Source organism: Balaenoptera borealis, assembly GCF_965194805.1.
Source record: "Balaenoptera borealis genome assembly, chromosome: 10".
NCBI classification, from domain to species: Eukaryota; Metazoa; Chordata; class Mammalia; order Artiodactyla; family Balaenopteridae; genus Balaenoptera; species Balaenoptera borealis.
In genome coordinates this window covers 73,524,690-73,548,003 of record NC_138874.1, presented here as the reverse complement: position 1 = coordinate 73,548,003, position 23,314 = coordinate 73,524,690, and the positions used below count along the sequence as shown (strand labels likewise).

Below are 23,314 nucleotides of genomic sequence, written 5' to 3'. Positions count from 1 at the left end.
CTGGTACAGAAGCCTCATGCTGATGTTAGTGGGTCAGGACTACTGATGGGGCCTGGATCCTTGTAACACTGTAAGCCTCCATACCAGCTGTGGGCTGCTTCCCCCACATCACTTGTTACTTCAGACAAATAAGCCAGCACTGTTGGGTTTCTGTTATTTGCAGACAAACTCAATCCTACGTGATGCAAATAAGCTGTTTTTATTAGTATGTACCATAAATGACTTATTTATATAGTATCATGATTCTGAGCATTTGGAAAATATTTACAAAAATTGTTGAAATGTCCTCATTTCCCTTCAGGTAGCTAAATGGTATGTAACTTTCTATAATTAATTTAGAACAATTTTTCTACTATAACACTGAGGGAAAATTAAACATTATCAAAGGCCTACATATAAGATCCACTTTGGGAACTTCCCTGGTGATCCCGTGGAATCCGTGCTCCCAGTTCAGGGACCCAGGTTCGATTCTTGGTCAGGGAACTAGATCCCGCATGCTGCAACTAAGAGTCCGTGTGCTGCAGTGAAGATCCCGTGTACTGCAACTAAGACCTGGTGCAGCCAAAATGAATGAATGAATGAATGAATAAATAAATAAAAGAATAATGTTATAAAAAAGATCCACTTTGGAGAATGATGAGTTGTTTTTTTCTTTTTATAAATTTATTTATTTATTTATTTATTTATTTTTGGGCTGTGTTGGGTCTTCATTGCTGCGCATGGGCTTTCTCTAGTTGCAGTGAGCAGGGGCTACTCTTCGCTGCAGTGTGCGGGCTTCTCATTGCGGTGGCTTCTCTTGTTGTGGAGCATGGGCTCTAGGCGTGTGGGCTTCAGTAGTTGTGGCACGTGGGCTTAGTAGTTGTGGCTCACAGTCTCTAGAGCACAGGCTCAGTAGTTGTGGTGCATGGGCTTAGTTGCTCCGTGGCATGTGGGATCTTCCCGGACCAGGGCTTGAACCTGTGTTCACTGCATTGGCAGGCAGATTCTTAACCACTGTGCCACCAGGAAAGTCCCCCAACTTCTTTTTTTTTTTTTTTAAACATTTTTATTGGAGTATAATTGCTTTACAATGGTGTGTTAGTTTCTGCTTTATAACAAAGTGAATCAGTTATACATATACATATATCCCCATATTCTTCCCTATTGCGTCTCCCTCCCTCCCACCCTCCCTATCCCACCCTTCTAGCTGGTAACAAAGCACCGAGCTGATCTCCCTGTGCTATGCGACTGTTTCCCACTAGCTATCTATTTTACATTTGGTAGTGTATATATGTCCATATATACACTACCACTCTCTCACTTTGTCCCAGCTTACCCTTCCCCCTCCCCGTGTCCTCAAGTCCATTCTCTAGTAGGTCTGCGTCTTTATTCCCGTCTTGCCCCTAGGTTCTTCATGACCATTTTTTTTTTTTAGATTCCATATATATGTGTTAGCATACGGTATTTGTTTTTCTCTTTCTCTTTTTTTAATTTTTTAATTTTTTTTAACATCTTTATTGGAGTATAATTGCTTTACAATGGTGTGTTAGTTTCTGCTTTATAACAAAGTGAATCAGTTATACATATACATATGTTCCCATATCTCTTCCCTCTTGCATCTCCCTCCCTCCCACCCTCCCTATCCCACCCCTCTAAGTGGTCACAAAACACAGAGCTGATCTCCCTGTGCTATGTGGTTGCTTTCCACTAGCTATCTATTTTACGTTTGGTAGTGTATATATGTCCATGCCACTCTCTCACTTTGTCACATCTTACCCTTCCCCCTCCCCATATCCTCAAGTCCATTCTCTACTAGGTCTGTGTCTTTATTCCCGTCTTGCCACTAGGTTCTTCATGACCTTTTTTTTTTTTCCCTTAGATTCCATATATATGTGTTAACATACTGTATTTGTTTTTCTCTTTCTGACTTACTTCACTCTGTATGACAGACTCTAGGTCCATCCACCTCACTACAAATAACTCAATTTTGTTTTTTTTATGGCCGAGTAATATTCCATTGTATATATGTGCCACATCTTCTTTATCCATTCATCTGTCTATGGACACTTAGGTTGCTTCCATGTCCTGGCTATTGTAAATAGAGCTGCAATGAACATTTTGGTACATGACTCTTTTTGAATTATGGTTTTCTCAGGGTATATGCCCAGTAGTGGGATTGCTGGGTCGTATGGTAGTTCTATTTTTAGTTTTTTAAGGAACCTCCATACTGCTCTCCATAGTGGCTGTATCAATTTACATTCCCACCAACAGGGCAGGAGGGTTCCCTTTTCTCCACACCCTCTCCAGCATTTATTGTTTGTAGATTTTTTGATGATGGCCATTCTGACCAGTCTGAGATGATATCTCATTGTAGTTTTGATTTGCATTTCTCTAATGATTAATGATGTTGAGCATTCTTTCATGTGTTTGTTGGCAATCTGTATATCTTCTTTGGAGAAATGTCTATTTAGGTCTTCTTGGATTGGGTTGTTTTGTTTTTTTGATATTGAGCTCCATGAGCTGCTTGTAAATTTTGGAGATTAATCCTTTGTTAGTTGCTTCATTTGCCAATATTTTCTCCCATTCTGAGGGTTGTCTTTTGGTCTTGTTTATGGTTTCCTTTGCTGTGCAAAAGCTTTTAAGTTTCATTAGGTCCCATTTGTTTATTTTTGTTTTTATTTCCATTTCTCTAGGAGGTGGGTCAAAAAGGATCTTGCTATGATGTATGTCATAGAGTGTTCTGCCTATGTTTTCCTCTGAGAGTTTGATAGTGTCTGGCCTTACATTTAGGTCTTTAATCGAATTTGAGTTTATTTTTGTGTATGGTTTTAGGCAGTGTTCTAATTTCATCCTTTTACATGTAGCTGTCCAGTTTTCCCAGCACCGCTTATTGAAGAGGCTGTCTTTTCTCCATTGTATATTCTTGCCTCCTTTATCAAAGATAAGGTGACCATATGTGCGTGGGTTTATCTTTGGGCTTTCTATCCTGTTCCATTGATCTATATTTCTGTTTTTTTGCCAGTACCATACTGTCTTGATGACTGTAGCTTTGTAGTATAGTCTGAAGTCAGGAAGCCTGATTCCTCCAGCTCCTTTTTTCTTTTTCAAGATTGCTTTGGCTATTTGGGGTCTTTTGTGTTTCCATAAAAATTGTGAAAGTTTTTGTTCTAGTTCTGTGAAAAATGCCAGTGGTAGTTTGATAGGGATTGCATTGAATCTGTAGATTGCTTTGGGTAGTAGAGTCATTTTCACAATGTTGATTCTTCCAATCCAAGAACATGGTATATCTCTCCATCTATTTGTATCATCTTTAATTTCTTTCATCAGTGTCTTATAATTTTCTGCGTACGGGTCTTTTGTCTCCTTAGGTAGGTTTATTCCTAGGTATTTTATTCTTTTTGTTGCAGTGGTAAATGGGAGCGTTTTCTTGATTTCACTTTCAGACTTTTCATCATTAGTGTATAGGAATGCAAGAGATTTCTGTGCATTAATTTTGTATCCTGCTACTTTACCAAATTCATTGATTAGCTCTAGTAGTTTTCTGGTAGCATCTTTAGGATTCTCTATGTATAGTATCATGTCATCTGCAAATAGTGACAGCTTTACTTCTTCTTTTCCGATTTGGATTCCTTTTATTTCTTTTTCTTCTCTGATTGCTGTGGCTAAAATTTCCAGAACTATGTTGAATAATAGTGGTGAGAGTGGACATCCTTGTCTTGTTCCTGATCTTAGTGGAAATGGTTTCAGTATTTCACCATTGAGGTCGATGTTGGCTGTGGGTTTGTCATATATGGCCTTTATTATGTTGAGGTAAGTTCCCTCTATGCCTACTTTCTGGAGGTTTTTTTATCATAAATGGGTGTTGAATTTTGTTGAAAGCTTTCTCTGCATCTATTGAGATGATCATATGCTTTTTCTCCTTCAATTTGTTAATATGGTGTATCACATTGATTGATTTGCGTATATTGAAGAATCCTTTCATTCCTGGGATAAACCCCACTTGATCATGGTGTATGATCCTTTTAATGTGCTGTTGGATTTTGTTTGCTAGTATTTTGTTGAGGATTTTTGCATCTATGTTCATCAGTGATATTGGTCTGTAGTTTTTTTTCTTTGTGACATCTTTGTCTGGTTTTGGTATCAGGGTGATGGTGGCCTTGTAGAATGTGTTTGGGAGTGTTCCTCCCTCTGTTATGTGTTGGAAGAGTTTGAGAAGGATAGGTGTTAGCTCTTCTCTAGATGTTTGATAGAATTCATGTGTGAATCCATCTGGTCCTGGGCTTTTGTTTGTTGGAAGATTTTTAATCACAGTTTCTATTTCAGTGCTTGTGACTGGTCTGTTCTTATTTTCTCTTTCTTCCTGGTTCAGTCTCGTAAGGTTGTGCATTTCTAAGAGTTTGTCCATTTCTTCCAGATTGTCCATTTTTTTGGCATATAGTTGCTTGTAGTAATCTCTTGTGATCCTTTGTTTTTCTGCAATGATGTGTTTTATACATTGAGTTTCTTGTGAAATTAATCCATCTAACCTAATAACATAAGACATTAATGTTAGTTGTTCAAACACTGATAGTCATGAATACAGCACTAGTAAATGTTCTTCCTCCAACTAATCGTCACCCTAGTTACTGATATAAATTATTATTATTTAAATTAATTAATTAAATTATTTTTGGCTGCGTTGGGTCTTCATTGCTGCGCATGGCCTTTTTCTCTAGTTGCAGTGAGTGGGGGCTACTCTTCGTTGTGGTGTGTGGGCTTCTCATTGCAGTGGCTTCTCTTTGCGGAGCATGAGCTCTAGGCGCATGGGCTTCAGTAGTTGTGGCATGTGGGCTCAGTAGTTGTGGCTCACGGGCTTCAGGGCGCAGGCTCAGTAGTTGTGGCACATGGGCTTAGTTGGTCCGCAGCATGTTGGATCTTCCTGGAGCACGGCTCGAACCCGTGTCCCTTGCATTGGCAGGCGGATTCTTAAGCACTGAGCCACCAGGGAAACCCCAGTATAAATTATTCTTAAATATACAGTTTATTTAGCAATACACGTAAAAATTAAAAAATACACCTTAAAAATTAAAAATTAAAAAAATAAGGAATACAACATTAAAATGTTGCTATACTGAACAAAACTTAGCTAACTGAGATAGCATTTTGGAAATCACTAGAGAAATTGCCCACTATTTGAAAATAAGAGAAAATTTTGGGTGGGACAAAATTACAATCAGTAAACTTTCTTACTCAAATAGCTCATGAATTTCTGTTTCACCAATTCTACTTTATCTTAAGTTATGTGAGAACTTATTTTAATATGTTTGCTTTACTTAAAAATAGGAATTACAGTAATCTTTTTATCATGTTTGCCTCATAGGGGGAAAACTCTTATCAAGAGCAGTTCTGGATGCAGGAGCCCCACAGCAAACCTGCAGCCTTTCAGAAACACCTATGGAAGACCTGGAGAGCCTCTAGCAGGTACCTTTGCTTTGGCAGCTCTGTCTGCATCAGTGCACCTTCCCTTTGCTTCCCATTACTCGGCACCGAACTTGCTCTGACTTCAGGAAGAAGCAGTCTATATTGCAATATCTCCATTGAGCCACTGACATGGGCCTGAAAATTGCTTTTTAAGTGGTCAGGTGAGGGTAGCAGGTACTTTCAGATCAGCAGTGCAGTAAGCAGAGCCTAGAAGGATCATAGTTGCTGGTAAATTTGGTGTTCTTTCTAGATGCCCCAGACCTAAGGATGGGGTGACGGTCAGTGATGCTGGTTGGAAACCATTTCTTCCTGAGCTATGGACATTTCAATATTTCTACACCCCACATTTCTACTACATTGGTTTATTCTCCTATTTTACTTCCATGCAAATGTTTTCCCCCAGCCTACCATCTCACTGCTGAGTGACTCAGCTCTAATCCCACCTCCCCAAACAGCTTTCCCAGATCTTATCAGGCACCCGCCCCCGTAGATGCCCATAATTTTTTGTCCATATCCCAGTGGACCTTGTATCTTTTTTTTTTTAAATTAATTAATTAATTTATTTATTTTTGGCTGCATTGGGTCTTTGCTACTGCACATGGGCTTTCTCTAGTTGCGTCTAGTGGGGGCTACTCTTCATTGTGGTGCACAGGCTTCTCATTGCGGTGGCTTCTCTTGTTAAGGAGCACGGGCTCTAGGTGCGTGGGCTTCAGTAGTTGTGGCACATGGGCTCAGTAGTTGTGGCTCATGGGCTCTAGAGCACAGGCTCAGTAGTTGTGGCGCATGGGCTTTGTTGCTCCACGGCATTCGGAATCTTCCCAGACCAGGGCTCGAACCCATGTCCCCTGCATTGGCAGGCGGATTCTTAACCACTGCACCACCAGGGAAGTCCTGGACCTTGTATCTTGTGCTTGCTTTCTCACTGGACTGCTGAGCTCTTAGAAGGAAGACATTGTTCTTATCCATCTCTGACTTCCTCCTCTCCATCCCCAACCTCTGGGTTTGGCACAGTGTATGGACCTTGAAGGAGCTTCATGTGTACTTGAACAGAAGTAAGGGACATTTGAGATTTTCTACATCATGTGATTGATTCTGTGTTTCTCCCATAAATAAGTGGAGATTGGCTTGGGATCTCTGGAGTGGTCTGTGGCCCTTATAAAATCCAAAGGGGGAGAGAACCTTGGTTAAAAGAAGAAATGAGGAAGGACCAACTTCTAATTTTCTTTGCCAAAGCTCAGGTCATTACTTCTTCTCTGAATTGCTCCAACTTGCTGAAGTGGAAACTTCCTATAATTTGGGCTAGATAAGAGTAATTTTGGGCAGATAAGAGCCCTGGGAAGCTGTCATTGCCCACTGGCTTGGCAGGGATACTACTACAAAATGATTATGCAAGATTTTTTTCTGTCTACTTTGAATTATTTTTTAAAAACCTAGATTACTTGATTTAAAAACAATAGATCTGGGACTTCCCTGGTGGCGCAGTGGTTAAGAATCTGCCTGCCAATGCCGGGGACATGGGTTCGAGCCCTGGTCTGGGAATCCCCCACATGCCGCAGAGCAACTAAGCCTGTGTGCCACAACTACTGAGCCTGCGCTCTAGAGCCCATGATCCACAACTACTGAGCCTGCGTGCCACAACTACTGAAGCCCAGGCACCTAGAGCCCGTGCTCCGCAACAAGAGAAGCCACCGCAATGAGAAGCCCGCGCACCACAACGAAGAGTAACCCCCATTCACCGCAACTAGAGAGAAAGCCCGCGCGCAGCAACGAAGACCCAATGCAGCCAAAAATAAATAAATTTAAAAAAATAAAAATAAAAACAATAGATCAAGGTCTACTTCTGGCACTACTGAAACCCAGAGTGTACAAAGGGGGCCTCGGGTGTCCCAGACAGCTCAGCATTTGGTAGATGTAATGATTCACCATCTCTTTGGATTTGTTTGTCATTTGTTAATTACTTGATGGAAATATTAGAGAAAATGAAGTTGTGCACTGGGGTGAAGACCTTGTAAAGGAATCAAAGAGCAAACCTTCACATGCCAGGTCTTGTAAAATCTCTCATGGGAGGATTTACCTTAAAAAAAAAAAAAGGGTGAAATTGATTAAACTTATTTCTGGCAAAACAAAAGAGGCTGCAGTAAATTCCTGAAAGGCACTGTCTCACCTCTTCGACCCTGTACTCCTCCCCTCCCCTCACTCCAGTCCTCATCAGGGAGTGTAGGAGGCTAATCAGAGAAACAGAGAGAGATATGTTACACCCCCAGCCCTCTTCTCTGCGCTGAGATGCCCATAAAAACCTGGGCAAGGAAAGACATCTTGACTCACTCTTCTTGTTTGGGGGCACCAAGTCCTCACTTCCGGGAGGCACACATACTGGTTTCCCTGTGGTGTCGGGGTCTATCCTGCCTGTCTGCGGAGGACAGGCGTTGTTCCACAGAGTCTGGAAGTCTCAGGCCCAGCAGGCCCTTCCAACCCGCAGAGGCCCTGTGCGCCGTGCACGGCCTGGGTGAAGGGAGGGGACGAAGAATGACTGGACTGGTCAGGGAGGAAGGAAGGAGGAAGGAGAGTACCCCGATGTCTGCGAGGCCTAGCGGGCTCCAGAAAGGGTCAAAGTCAAGGCCTCAGAAGCATGGCCCTGGCAGTTCCCTCCCTGCAAGCAGCAGCCTCACGGATGTTTGTACGCGCTTTAAAATATTCTAACAGGCTACCCTTTCATTGCTTAACCCTCAGTATCCTTCTGTAACAACATCCTTGCATTTGTAGAGGACTGTGTGTTTCACAGCAGTGCCTCGTATTCCTGAGACAGGCCTGGTAGGTACTCTGACCCCGGGGAGGCATTGGGGCGTCTGTATCCTACAGCTCTGGGGAAAGGCCAAGCACAACCTGTAGTGAAGAGCCTACGCTGTGCTAGGGACTGCTGAGTTTTGGAATGTGGACATGTAGGGTGGGGAGACTTAAGAGCAAAAGGAAGGCATTGGGAGGTCCCCGCGTCGTTCCCCTTCTGCTCCAGGGCGCACTTGGGACCCCCAGTGCGCTACCATCCTGGCCAGTCTCTCTGCCCAGGGGAAGGAGGGCAACCTCTGAGGTCTGCCTGATTTTCCTTCCTCACACCGTTTACTCTCCACCATTCCCTCATCCCTTTCAACACACACAACCCGGTGCACTGACTCCTTCCTTTATTCTGGAGATGCTCATTTTGGGAATAAAAAGGAGAGGGAATGACTATGGATGGGACATGGGGTAGAAAGTCTCAGAAAATGAAGATCTCTTTGAGGTCAGAAAGGAGGTCTACTCCTCACAGGTCAGGATTCCAATTGTCTGATTGTCCAACATCACAATCAGACAGGAGCAGGTATCCTGTTGTTTTCCATCCACTCTGCATGGGTGAGTGTGAACAAGGTATAACAAGGTTTCACCAGGCCATGTTCAGTTGTATACTGTTGGTGTTTGAAAGGGTATTACCTTTAGGAATAGGGCTGCTTTATGCTCTGGTGGTGAGGGAGGCTGAACTGGGAATGAGAAGACCCTTGTTCTAGGCCCAGTGCAAAATCTCTGTGTGACCTTGGATGTGTTATTGAACGCAAGTCTGTGTGCCCAACGCGTGGTGAGGCCAAACAATACCAAAACTTCGGAGTTTGGAGCAGAGAAAGGTTTATTGCAGGGCCATGCAAGGAGACGGGTGGCTCATGCCTTAAAAACCCTGAACTCCTCGAAAGCTTTCATCAAAGCCCTTTTATAGGAAATGCGAAGGAGGGGCGTGGTCAATTGTTGCAGACTTCTTGGTGTCAGATCCTCTGTTCTTGAGGTCAGGTCATGGTCAGGTCATGATGTTCCTGTAAACCTCCACCAAAACAAATGTTATTCTCTGTTCTGACAAGAAAGGGCAAGGTCCCAAGGCTCAACTTTCATCCTCTGAGGTCCAGGCCCTGGCTAAGAGGAGGGGGTCCCTGTGCGGGCCGGTCACCCTGCCCGGGAGCACTGGTCCAGCACCCAGTCTGGGTCCTCCCACCAGTACCCAGGTCCGGCTGAAGAGGCAGATCTCAGCAGGCGGAGCCCTCAGGGCCAGGTCCCCAGACCCTGCCCAGCTATCATCACTGAGGGAGCCAGGCCCCAGGACCAGCCCTCAGGCTTTTCATTTAAACTGGAGAGAATCATTTGTATAGGAGCAATAGAAATACATATTGTAGCAAACACCAATCGGGTTGATTCCCAGCTCACAACAATTGCCCTTTTTTGAGAACAATTGCCCAACTACAGAGGTGGATCTGAAGTAATGATGTGCAATGTCTTTGCAACTTAACCCTGACCTCTGGCCACCTCCTAGGGATAGACAGCTGATCTAAGCTGGACCAATTTTTGAAACTTGAATGGAGAGACTGAAGCTGGTTGAAGCTATTACCCTGATGGCAGTGTCCATGTGTCCAGTTGCTGAGGCCTCCACGGACTGTGACCCATGGAGACTGCTGCTGCCATTAGGTCCTGGAGGTGGGGATGGGGGAGAGGTTCTGGGCTGCTTCAAGGCCTGGGCCCAGCCAGTGGGCGGCCCTGGCGAGGGCTCTGGAGCTCTGCAGGACACAGCCCTCAGCCTGTCCCTGGGCCCCCAGCTCACCCGCTGGCCTGAGGCCAGAGGGCCTGGAGGACCCCAGGGAGAAGGCTGCGACCTGCTTGTCACTGCACTTGCCGCCGCGAGGACCACTGCCAGGCTGACTGTTGGCAGAGCGGGACCTCTAACCACTGCCCTACGGGTCTCGCGCTAACGGTGGCACACTAACGGTGGCACTGACGGCCGCGCACCCGCTCCGCCCCTATTACAGGTTGTTCACTTAGCTAGCTGCTGTCTCTACTCCCTCTGATGGCAAACAGGGGACTCTGAGACTCTGAATTGTATCTGCCTCTGTTTCCAGCAAACTCGTGATCAACTTTCATCTCTCTCTGCACTCCAAAAAAAAAAAAGTCCAGGTAAATTTTATTAATGCTTTTCCTAAACAAGAGTCAATATGAAATTAAAGCAGAAAAGGAGACTGAACTTTGGTAACACAGTTGGAGTAATTGGTGGCACTGGCAGCAGTGGGAGAAGAGATTTAGTTGATTTTCTGTGGTTGTTAATTTTTTGCTAATCTCCTAGTGATGGAAGCTGCACATTTTTTTTCGAAGGAAGCAAGAAATTGCTGGACTTCTAGTTCTCCTGGTAGCAACCTGTCACAAACCAAGGATCTGGGGAATCTTCAAACCACCCCATGATCCCAGTGGGACATACTTTTGAAGGATGTTTAGTGGTCAGTCATGAGTGTGGCAAAAACTGACAAGCAGGAAGCTGATGTGTTCAGTGAGAATAACATTTTTGTCTCCAAGAGATGTTTCATTTTGAAGATGTGTGGTACCACCTTCTGCTGAAAGCATTGGTTTCCCTGTTGAAGCTTGCTAGGAATTACAACGGTTTCGATTCAATTCAAAGCTTCTTTTATTCTCCTAAGAATTTCATGAAGCTTTCTCACCAAGGGAACCCACACTGGAATTTCCAGGAAGAAATAGTTTCTTAATATAATTTTTCCCAATGGAACAGAATATTGTATAGGACGGATGAACTCTGACTGTTCATAGTAGTATACTGTGGATTTTCCAGAGAGCTGGGTAATCAGTCAGTTAGATCAAACCCAGGAAACACTGATGAGTGAGCTTGACCCAGAAGTTATGGACTAATTTTACGTGAAAGATGGTGTTACTGCAAAGATGTCATTAATGAGAATAGAACTCGTGCTAGGTTCTGTCATTGATGTCACACAGTTCGATCCTTGTGGGTATTCAGTGAGTGGAATGAAATCATAGGGAACTTACTGGGCTATTCATGCCACTCCAGAACCAGAATTTTCTCACAGTAGCTTTGAAACAAACTTCATATGAACTCTTATAATGACCTGATTAGGAAATTTGTGGGTTTTTATGCCAGGAAAATTTTTGATTACCCTGTTTGTCAACAGTGCTTTCTTTGCCCCACAAGATTGAAAGTTGTAAATGCCTTGATTACCAGAGGAGTGCTATGTTCAGTGATTACAATTTTGTTTTCACCAGTTTTGCTAAGAAACGGTAATAACAGCAGAATTAAGAAAAATGAAGTAAAAATACAAAAAGAAAACATATAGAAGAAGGTGATGGCTGCTTTCTATATACTGATACTGAGGTCCATGCTTTCTACAACCACTACCTTGTAGTTGCAGAAAGACCTAGATGTGATGACAGTGTAATCATTTTAGATTGTATGCATTATTATACCAAGGAGTTAGATATCTTTCCTGAATGCTCTCTTGTGTGTTTAGGTATTCTATACCACTCTTGCTGTGAAACCGAAGTGCATATAGAAAAACCCTTTACTATATGAAACTTTATAACACTTGTGAAAACAATTCAGTTTGGTTTATGCACAGCGTAATATTTCTCCAGGTATCAACCAAAATTTCCCATAGACAAAGGTTTTGTCCTCATTAGGTGTTGGCCTCAGCCTAACCATCTGGGATTGTTCTATTAAATTGCTGTCAGAATTTGTACATTCTAGTTACTGTTCCTTTCTAGAATGTATTCTCTACTAATGTTATTGAAACCAATTTCTACTTCATACAGATGTTTTTCCTATACCAATTAGTTTTTCTTCCACGAATCAAGTCCTCCTAAGAAAATGATTGCAGTTACTCATTTTTTGTTTTACTATTTTAACATTATTGCTCCTTACATTCCTAGTCCTTTAATTGATTTTTTTCTTACCTGGGTGTCTCCCCTGCACCCCTCAAATAAAGCAATACACTGTTACACTGTGGATTTATACTAATCTTATAGCCCATAGGGGAAGCTGGGGTAGATCTTGGGCTTAATATTCATTTAAGGTTAAGAGAATTTGGCTTCCTTGTAATTGGCATGGGCTCTTTTGGAAGATAGTGACAAAATAAACTTCGTTCGTTGATTATCAGGGATGACCCATAGAGTGTTGTAGATTGTGATGTAGATGTACTGACATGACTGTACAGAAACTGTTTGCCATCCTGTGCTTCCCAGTAAATGAGATTAGCTTCTCGTGAGCCCTATGCCTTTACTAACGTGTGAAGTAGTGGTATGCAAGGATTTTTTTTTTTTTTTATCACCGAGTTTATTAGCAGGGAGATTTAGCATAAAGGTTGTGCTGGATTCAGTTAAGTCAAGCCGGCTTGGATCATTCACTTTAAGTTTTACATTAGCAGCCATTTCCATGAATTTCCAGTGACAATTTCTTGTAAACTTTGGTTTAAAGCAGAATCAATGTGTTTTTCATCTTGTGACTTAAAATCCTGTGATTTTGTGATGCATGTGATAGTGTTCTGACTTCATCTGTGTCTCTCAATGTGATGGTCCCTTCACCATGGCTTCATAGGATCAAGCGAATATGACTGCTAGAATGAGAGCTGTCCAGGTTATTCAAATATATACACAGGGAAGCAGAATGCTCTTCATAAAACATAACATACAGAATTCCAATAGTCAATTAGAAATGCCTGGAAATATAGGCTTTCAAGAGTTAGCATCTTTTAGCTATGTTTGCAGATACTGTGGCATTTGAGCAGCCAAGAAAACAGCAAAGTTGACTAAATTTTGTATTTCTTCTTGTCCTCAAAATGTTTTTTTGATTCTTTTTGGGTTGATGCAGTGATGTTTTGTTCCTTCTCTATTTATAAATGAACCACACTTCTTTAGTGTTTCTAAACAAAATATCTACTTTGCTTGAAATCAAGTGGCTGGAATACTGTTTTGACTTAAGCATGTTGTTGACTGAAAGTTTCACTTAAGAAGCTTTCAATCGATGTGATCAGCTTGATTCTGTAGTTAGCACAGAAGTTAACCTAATTAACTTCTGTAGTTAGTTAACCTAATGTTTCAGTGTCCTATTTTGAGGACCAATGTTCAGAGTGAATTTTGTTCTTGAACAAAATCCTAGTAGATATCCTAGTAGATATGATAACATTTGTTGGCTCAAAGTCTGATTTTTTCCTAACAGGTTCAGGAATTCTATCTAATGTTGAAAAACTGCACACATTGGTATGCAGCAAAGCCTAGAAAAGTGAAAACTGTAGATTGAATAGCGATATAAATTAATCTTAGTATTATTGAAGAGGGAATTTTTGGTACCATAATTTCTCCCTTCACGGTGTTGGATTTAAATCAGTTGAAATATATTTCTGTACCACAATTTAAGTGTCAGTTAAAGTTTGCTCAATTAAAAAAATACTCACGAGCTTGTTTTCTCTACAGTGGGCAGAGCATCTTATCTCTGAGTTGTGCCCAGTGTGGGACGCTCGTGGAGTCCTGCACATCCATTGCTACCGGTTACTTATTAGCTGTGAACACTTTCCCGCCTAGCTTCTGAGATAGCGCTTATTCTGTTAGAGGAAGAAATCATCTGATGTGAGAGACACTGGTGGTAGCAGAGCTTAGGGAAGGGCGTGGTAGAAATCCGGAAGGTGTGCATGGTCTTTAGGACCCAGGCCCTGGAGAGTAGGCAGTGGAATCCTCAAGACATAGGATGCAGAGGTGCTAAAAGCGAACCTCACTTCATTGATTTCATGTTTGTACCTGTCCTGTGAGCAAGATCCCAGGCTGAGCATTGTGAGAAGTGCCTGCCTTCAAGGACTCACCTCTTCTGCAGGGCCGCTGAAGTGGGACTTATGCCAAATTTGTATTTGCAACAGAGAAATGTCCCGTGTACCTGGGAATAGCATTGGCTGTCAGTTACCTTTGGAAAGGGTCTTTCCCCAGGAGGCTTACCTTTCCTTTGTGAAAGGAATTCAGAAGCAGAGGGACAAAGACTTCTCCTCACCCCCAGTGGTCTCCTCAAGCCCCGTGGCTGCTGACACCTGGGCGACAAGGTTGGATTGCCTCTGGAGCTCCCAGGTGGGCCGGCAGCTGCACTGACAGGGCTGGTGGGAGTCAGGCCCTGGGCCACAGGCCTGCGAAGTGCAGCCCCAGGAGTGGGGTTGAAATTCTAGTCTTCTGAGCATCTTCTGCCTGGACTAGAGAAAATCCTTGTAAAATAGACCATAGGCAGATGATCTCAATAAAGTCTGTAAAATGATGAGTCTTTTTTTATACGCTTTAGCCTGGCCTCCTTGTCATTTTGTATCATGCAAACAGGAACTTTATTGTATACAGGCATACCTCTTTTACTGCACTTCACTTTATTGTGCTTTGCAGATATTTTTTTTTTTTAACAAATGAAGTTTTGTAGCAACCCTGCATTAAGCAGGCCTATCAGCGCTGTTTTTTCCAACAGCATTTTCTCACTTCGTGTCTCTGTGTCACATTTTGGTAATTCTTGCAATATTTCAAATGTTTTCATTATTATTATATTTGTTTTAGTGATCAGTGATCTTTTTTTTTTTTCAGGAAGAATTTTATTATTGTAATTTGAAGTAGAGGATCACTCTTTATAAATTGTTATTGTAGTTTCAGGTAGCACTTACTAATGGTAATTCTTTTTTTTTTTTTTTTTTACATCTTTATTGGAGTATAATTGCTTTACAGTGGTGTGTTAGTTTCTGCTTTATAACAAAGTGAATCAGTTATACATATACATATGCCCCCATATCTCTTCCCTCTTGAGTCTCCCTCCCTCCCACCCTCCCTATCCCACCCCTCTAGGTGGTCACAAAGCACTGAGCTGATCTCCCTGTGCTATGTGGCTGCTTCCCACTAGCTATCTATTTTACGTTTGGTAGTGTATATATGTCCATGCCACTGTTACCATTGCAATTGTTTTGGAACCCCACGAACCGCACTCATATAAGACAGTGAACTTAATCAATAAATGTTGTGTGTGTTCTGACTGCTCTACTGACAGTCGTTCCCCCACCCCTCTCCCTTTCCTCTGGCCTTCCTATTCCCTGAGACACAACGATCTTGATATTAGGCCAGTTAACAACCCCATAATGTCCTCTAAGTGTTCGAGTGAAAGGAAGAGTCTCACGTCTCCCACTTTAAATCAAAAGCTAGAACTGATTAAGTTTAGTGAGGCAAGCGTGTCCAAAGTCAAGATAGATCTAAAACTAGGCCTCTTGTGACAAACAGCCAGCCAAGTTGTGAATGCAAAGGAAAAGTTCTTGAAGGAAATTAAAAGTGGTGCTCCAATGAACACACGAATGATAAGAAAGTGAAACAGCCTTATTGCTGATATGGAGAAAGTTTTAGTGCTCTGTGTAGGAGATCAAACCAGCCACAACATTCCCTTAAGCCAAAGCCTAATTCAGAGCAAGGCCCTGACTCTCTCTCTCTCTTTTTTTCTGCACGTGCGGGCTTTCCGGGGAATCAGGGGGAGGGAGGGAGTGCGTACAGAGCCTGCTCAACCCCCTGCTGCTGGCCTTATGCGCCCGCAGCACCACCCTTGCTGACAACACCCTGGCTCGCCCCTCAGGGAGCCCGGGGAGGCCACAGCACCAGGGTCCAGGAGGAGGGCATGGCTCCTGCCTACCTTTCCTGCATAACCCACTTGCCCACTGCCCGCACATTCACAGGGGAGCTTCACTGTAATTGAGGGCTGCCTTGGTTTTCTCATCACTTTCTTTTTCATCTTCCTCGGTCCTAATTGTCTTTAATTCCATGAAGGCCTAGAGAGGTGAGGAAGCTGCAGAAGAAAAGTTTGAAGCTAGCAGAGGCTGGTTCATGAGGTTTAAAGAAGGAAGCCATCTCCATAACATCAAAGTGCAAGGTGAAGGAGCAAGTGCTGATGCAGAAGCTGCAGCAAGTTATCCAGAAGATCTAGCTGAGATAATTAATGAAGGTGGCTACACTAAACAACAGATTTTCAATGTAGACAGAATAGCCTTCTATTGGAAGAAGGTGCCATCCAGGAGTTTCTTAGTTGGAGAGAAGTCCATACCTGGTTTCAGAGCTTCAAAGGACAGGCTGACTCTCTTGTTAGGGGCTAATGCAGCTGGAGACTTTAATTTGAAGCCAGTGTTCCTTTACCAATCTGAAAATCCTAGGGCCTTTAAGAATTATGCTCAATCTACTCTGCCTGTGCTCTATAAATGGGACAACAAACCTGGATGACAGCACATCTTTTTTTTTTTTTATAAATTTATTTATTTATTTTTGGCTGCGTTGGGTCTTCATTGCTGCGTGCAGGCTTTCTCTAGTTGCGGTGAGCCGGGGCTATTCTTCATTGTGGTGTGCGGGCTTCTCCTTGCGGTGGCTTCCCTTGTTGCAGAGAATGGGCTCTAGGCGCGGGCTTCAGTAGTTGTGGCTCATGGGCTCTAGAGTGCAGGCTCAGTAGTTGTGGTGCTTGGGCTTAGTTTTTCTGCGGCATGTGGGATCTTCCCGGACCAGGGCTCGAACCCGTGTCCCTTGCATTGGCAGGTGGATTCTTCTGGTGACAGCACATCTTTTGATAACATGGTTTACTAAATTTTTAAAGCCCACTGTTGGTCTCAACAGTGGGCTTAAAAAATTTCTTTCAAAGTATTACCGCTTATTGACAATGCACCTGGTCACCCAAGAGCTCTGATGGCAATGTACAAGATTAATGTTGTTTTCAAGCCTGCTATTGCAACATCCATTCTGAAGCGCATGGATCCAGGAGTAATTTTAACTTTCAAGTCTTATTATTTAAGAAATACATTTCACAGAGCTATCTGCCATATATAGTGATTCCTCTGATTGATCTGGGCAAAGTCAGTTGAAAACCTTCTGGAAAATATTCACCATTCTACATTAAGAACATTCGTGATTTGTATGAAGAGGTCAAAATGTCAACATGAACAGGAGTTTGGAAGAAGTTGATTCCAACCCTCATGGATGACTTTGAAGGGTTCAAGACTTCAGGAGAGGAAGTAATTGCAGATGTGGTGGAAACAGCAAGAGAACTAGAATTAGAAATGGAACCTGAAGATGTGATTGAAATAGTACCATGTCATGATATAACTGTGACAGCTGAGGAGTTGCTTCTTATGGATGGGCAAAGAAAGTGGCTTCCTGAGATGGAATGTCCTCCTGGTGAAGAAGCTGTGAAGATTGTTGAAATGACAATAAAGGATTTAGAATAGTACATAAACTTAGTTGGTAAAGTAGTATCAGGGTTTTAGAGGATTGACTCCAGTTTTGAAAGAATTTCTACTGTGGGTAAATGCTACCAAACAGCACTGCATGTTACAAAGAAATTGTTCATGAAAGGAAGAGTCAGTTAATGTGCAAACTTCATTTTTCTCTAATTTTAATAAATTGCCACGGTCACTCCAACCTTCAGCAACCACCACCCTGATCAGTTAGCATCTATCAACATCTAGGCAAGACCCTCCACCAGCAAAAAGATTGCAAGTTGCTGAAGGTTCAGATGGTCAGCATACCCTACAGTATAGGGTAAACATAACTTTTATATGCACTGAGAAACCAAAAAGTCTGTGTGACTCACTTAATTGTGATATTTGCTTTGTTATGTAGTCTGGAATGGAACCCGCAAAATCTCTGAGGTATCCCTGCATTGATTTTTATTTCTAATCCCTAATAGCACCTACTATAATATTCTGCACATTAATTCTGACTAATGGATTTATCTACCTTAGTTTTGGTGAAAATTGTTGCTCCATGAGAGTATCTGTTTAGGTTTTGAAAAAGACATTAGATTTTTTTATTTTGTATACTATTTGATATATATTTTATGTAACATATGTCAGTAATGAAGCCCAACATAAAAATGAACATCAGTGAACTTACCACATAACTTGAGAGGCTGTCTTTGTGTTCTTCCCAGGTCTCATCCCTTCCTTCTTTGAAATCCTGAATTTTGTGCTTAGTATATACCCATAATTTTCTCATATATGTCTGTATCTCCAAACAGTATAGTGCTTGGATTCTGCAGATACTGGCTTTGTTTGGGAGAAAGTGGTACAGTGGTTACCAATAATGGTTTTGGAATCACACTGATTGTGTTGAAATCTCAGATGAACCATTTCCTAGCTATGTGGTCTTGAATGCATTATTTACTCTCTCTGAACATCTACAAATGGCAGTAATCCTTCCCACCTCATCTCCCTCCTAAGGTTGCCCTGATGATTTAATGGAATAAGAAATGTTAAGGACCATGTACATTCCTAGTCCATGATTGACCCTCACAAATGTTACCTCCTTCCTCCTTCTGCCTCAGACTCTCTGGGAACTCCTGTGAAGCACACTCAGCCCTTCACCCTTCACCACTGGCACCCACTCCAAGATACCAGCCTTGAAACAACAGAGAACAAGAAACCTGTGGAATGAACAAGGGCCCCAGGCTGTATTTACAGTCCTTAATCTGTCCACACAGGGAAGACAAATGAGGCAGCCAGTGGATAGTGGGTGCCATTACCGGATCATTAGTTAGTAACTTGCTTGGCTTTGACAGGAAATCGTTAATCATTTTCAGATGAGTAGAGAACTGCAGAACCTTCTATCTGTCCTCCCTCATTCTGAACCAGTGTGACAGTTGCTATTGTCCTCACGAGAGTTTTCCCTCCCATGGTGCCTTATCGAGATAAGTGACCGGGATGCTGCTGCCTTGTGATCTGCTGAATGCAAGAGCCTGAACTCAGAAGAGGTCCAGGGCCAAAGGCTTCCAGGGCTGGAGAGCCATGCCAGGAACCCAAAAAGATAAATTAAGACTTCTGGAACAAGATGAGAAGATGAATAAACTATTTGCTTTGAGAATGGACACAGTGTTCCAGAAAAATCAACTTTAGCTGCCAAAGTAACCCTTTTAGAGTTCACAAAGAGCCTCATCAGGGCTCCCACATGCGAGCTCATGCTCAGGGGTGGCGTATGAGGCTTCACAGTAATCGAGTGGTGCAAGGTTACTGAGCTCCTAGCACAAAGGAGGAACCAGAGGACCAGAAGGCAATAGTTAGTGTCCAAATGAAAATATTTAGTAAGAGGCTGATTTGCATTTCAAACCAACATCTGACTGATTCCAAAACTCAGGCCTCCTCTATGACACCATCTTGTGTTCCTCAGCAGGGTGACAGGTCGTTATGAACAGGACAGCCTCTGGCCAGTAGTGTCTTAACCACTGATTGCCTACTGCCTTTAAACACCCACAGGTTCTTTGTGCTGAATAGATGTTGCATGACACATCTTTGGCCTTTTTGCCTGTATCTAATCTTAGAGGCCCATTGTCTCTTGTTGAAATGATTTCAGATTGGCTAAGGTTTAAAGGCAATGACACATTCATTGTTAGAAGTGAGAAGGAAGTCCACATTTTCCCCTGTGCTGATAAGGCAGAGAGACTGTCTCAACCAATTCATCAAGATAGGAGACTTTCAGGAAAAGGACATGGCTGAAAGTTCTAAAAGCAGAAGGAAGGAGGCTTAGCAAAAAGAAGCAGGGGAAGGTGTCTACGTGGAATCTCCCATCTAAGTTGATAGGTAAAGGCCATGAGATACCAAGGAAATGAGCAGAAAGAAAACATTGTTTTGAGTCCTCAGGTCTTGGCAGGAGAAGAGAAGACTTCACAACCTGGAGCTGAGTAGTCAGGTGATTGGGTTTCTGTACTTCCAAGAGCAGCCTGTGCAAACTGCAGCGCCTGGCCCAAGTTGTGGGGAGGCAGCATGGTGACCGAGGCTACAGTTGAGTTGTTTCCCCAACAAGAGACCTAGGGTTGGATGTGACTATTGGTTTTGCCAGTCCATTGTGCTTAAGGTGAGGGGCACATGAACAATATTTAGGAAATATCTTAAATAGCCTTAGATTTAAAACTAAAATTATGGGGCTTCCCTGGTGGCGCAGTGGTTGAGAATCTGCCTGCCAATGCAGGGCACACGGGTTCGAGCCCTGGTCTGGGAAGATCCCACATGCTGCGGAGCGACTAGGCCCGTGAGCCACAATTGCTGAACCTGCGCGTCTGGAGCCTGTGCTCCGCAACAAGAGAGGCCGCGATAGTGAGAGGCCCGCGCACCGTGATGAAGAGTGGCCCCCACTTGCCGCAACTGGAGAAAGCCCTCGCACAGAAACGAAGACCCAACACAGCCATAAAAAAAAAAAAAAAAAAAAAAAAAACCAAAAAACTAAAATTATTGTCACAAAATCATATGTGATTCTTATTCTCTGATAGAATTAAGAACACATTTATTGGTATCTGTATCTAGAGAGTAGATATTCAGATTAGGGAAACTGAGGTTAAGCCCTAAGCTACAATTTTTTTCTTGTTTCACTTGTACCTCATCCCTTCCATCCCTGCTTTAACTGCCCCCTCCCAATGAATTATTTAAAAGAAAACCCAGATATTATATCATTTCATTAATAAATGCTTAACTATATATTTCTAAGAGAAATGGGTTATTTTTAAAAACATAACAATTTTACCATTATCACACTAGAAATATGAAAAATAATTCCTTAATATCATCTAATATCCAGTCATTGCTAAAATTTCCCTGATTCTTCTCGCACTAACTAAAACACTGCACTAAATATATATATCTCTCTCTCAACAAAAAGTTCCCCCTCCTTCTTTTTTCCCTTTGTTATTTATTTGTTGAAGAAACTGGGTCATTTGTCCTGTAGAATTTTCCACATTCTGCATTTGCAGACTTCACTCTGTTGTGCTTTTCCTCTACCTTGTTTTGTATAAATTAATAATTAGATCTAGAGGCTTGATTAGATTTGGATTTTTTGTAAGACTATTTCCCAGTTGGTGCCGTGTCTTTCCTATTGCATCTCATCAGGAGCACTGGAAGGCTGGCGCCTTTTTTTTTTTCCCTTTCAGGATGTGAAGATTCATCAGTGGACTCAGGTGATATCATCCTGATCCATCCAATAAGAAGTTTCTCATCAACCTTGCACCCAGTGGATTTGGCAGCTATTGATGACTATTGCCAGGTTCATTATTTTATTAAGGTTGCAAAATGGGGATACTCTACAACAGTAGTTTCTCTCTGTAATTTATTACATTTATTAGCTGTAATTATTCTATAAATAAGAACTTTTGGTCATCAATTGGTTGGTTTCCCTGAAAGATAGTTTATACAGGAAAGTCCAGATACATTCTTTCCGGTTATTTACCAGTTTTCAGAAAATTCTTTGGTGTTCTAGCAATCTCCAATGTGACCAATGCAGTCTTTTTTTTTAAAATCATGATTGATTCACGGGTTTTAGCTTCTTTGATATAGTTCACCTCATTGTAGGCATTGTTCTTTTTGATGCTTAAATTGTCCCATCCTTGGCCAATGAGAATTCTTTCAAATTGGCTGCTTGGTCCTTTTGTCATTTCCTTTGTAGTCTTGGTTAGCTTCCTTGCTTTCTTGTATGATATGATAGTCTAGAATCATCTCAAACATTTTCTGCAGAGACCTGAATACTAAGGTCTGCATGCTAGGGGTTATTATTGCTACTTGGTTTTCACTGCCTCTAGTGAAATTTTTTCAGTGGAAATATATTTTTTCACTGAGTTCAAAAATACATATTTCTTTTTTCTTGAATAAGAAAAATACACAATGACCATATGTGCATGGGTTTATTTCTGGGCTCTCTATTCTGTTCCATTGTTCTATGTGTCTATTTTTGTGCCAATACCATATTGGTTTGGTTACTGTAGCTTTGTAGTATAGTCTGAAGTCAGGGAGTGTGATACCTACAGCTTTGTTCTTTTTTTCTCAAGATTACCTTGATTATTCGAGTTCTTTTGTGGTTCCATATAAATTTTAGGAATATTTGTTCCAGTTCTATGAAAAATGTCATGGGCATTTTGATAAGGATTGAGTTAAATCTGTAGATTGCTTTGGGTAGTATGAACATTTTAACAATATTTATTCTTCCAATCAATGAGCACGTGATGTTTTTCCATATCTTTGTATCATCTTCAGTTTCCCTCATCAGCATCTTATAGTTTTCAGAGTATAGGTCTTTGACCTACCTGGTTAGTTTTTTCCTAGGTATTTTATTCTCGTTGAAACTATTTTAAACAAGATTGTTTTCTCGCTTTTTTCTGATAGTTCATTATTAATGTATAGGAAAGCAACAGATTCCTGTATATTAACCTTGTACCCTGCAACTCTACTGAATTCATTAATTATTTCTAATAGTTTTTTGGTGAAGACTTTAGGGTTTTCTACATATACTGTCATGTCATCTGCAAATAGTGACAGTTTACTTTTTCCCTTCCAATTTGGATGCCTTTTATTTCTTTTTCTTGTCTGATTGTTGTGGCTAGGATGACTAATACTGTGTTAAATAGAAGTGGTGAGAGTGGGCATACTTGTCTTGTTCCTGATTTCAGAGGAAATGCTTTCAGCTTTTCATCATTGAGTGTTATGTTAGATGTCAGTTTGTCATAAAGCAAATAACTAATAAGTGGAAATAAACATAATTAAAATGGGTGATAAATAATGTAAGGAAAAAAAGGAGCAATCTAAAGGGGATCTAGAGTAGAATGAGTGGCAGAGAAGGCCTTCCTGAGGAAATGACCATTAAGTGGGTGACTGAAGGAGGAGTTGGGGATAGGCCAGGCAAAGATGTGGAGGAAAAACATGGCAGGCAGGGTGAACCTGATGGGAAAAAGTGATGAGGCAGAAGAAGGGATAACATTTCAAGTAGTAAAAGGAATGTGAGGCTAGATCTTGTGAGCAAAAAGGAGGGTGACGAGAGATGTGATGGGAAGTGTGTGTGAGGGGCAGGTGTCAGCTATCTGGTGGGACTGGGGACTCAATCGTAAGTTAAAGAGGATGCCACTAAAGAGTTTAAGCAAGTGGTGTGATCTAATTTATTCTTTAATATATCATTCCAACTTCTGTGTCCAGTATGATTTGGGAAGTATAAGAGCAGAAGCACTAAGACCAGCAGTGGGGATGATTGATTGCGTACATCCAGGGAATTCATGACAATGGCTCAACCTGGGGTGGTG

General features: G+C 41.9%; 1 protein-coding gene and 1 pseudogene across 2 annotated transcripts in view; both read left to right on the top strand.

The window, feature by feature from the left end:
* LOC309604699 (uncharacterized protein) overlaps positions 1-21,326 on the top strand; it is a 114,895-nt gene extending 93,569 nt beyond the window's left edge. The window contains exons 2-3 of the mRNA XM_082339674.1: positions 5,339-5,439; positions 18,593-21,326. Coding sequence (XP_082195800.1) covers positions 5,339-5,439; positions 18,593-18,671 — 180 coding nt within the window. The 3' untranslated portion in view covers positions 18,672-21,326. The remainder of the gene's footprint in view (positions 1-5,338; positions 5,440-18,592) is intronic.
* On the top strand, positions 5,595-18,607 carry LOC309604681 (S-adenosylmethionine decarboxylase proenzyme 2 pseudogene; annotated as a pseudogene). Its single transcript has one exon. The product of its transcript is annotated as an S-adenosylmethionine decarboxylase proenzyme 2 pseudogene (transcript).
* Positions 21,327-23,314: the final 1,988 nt, after the last annotated feature.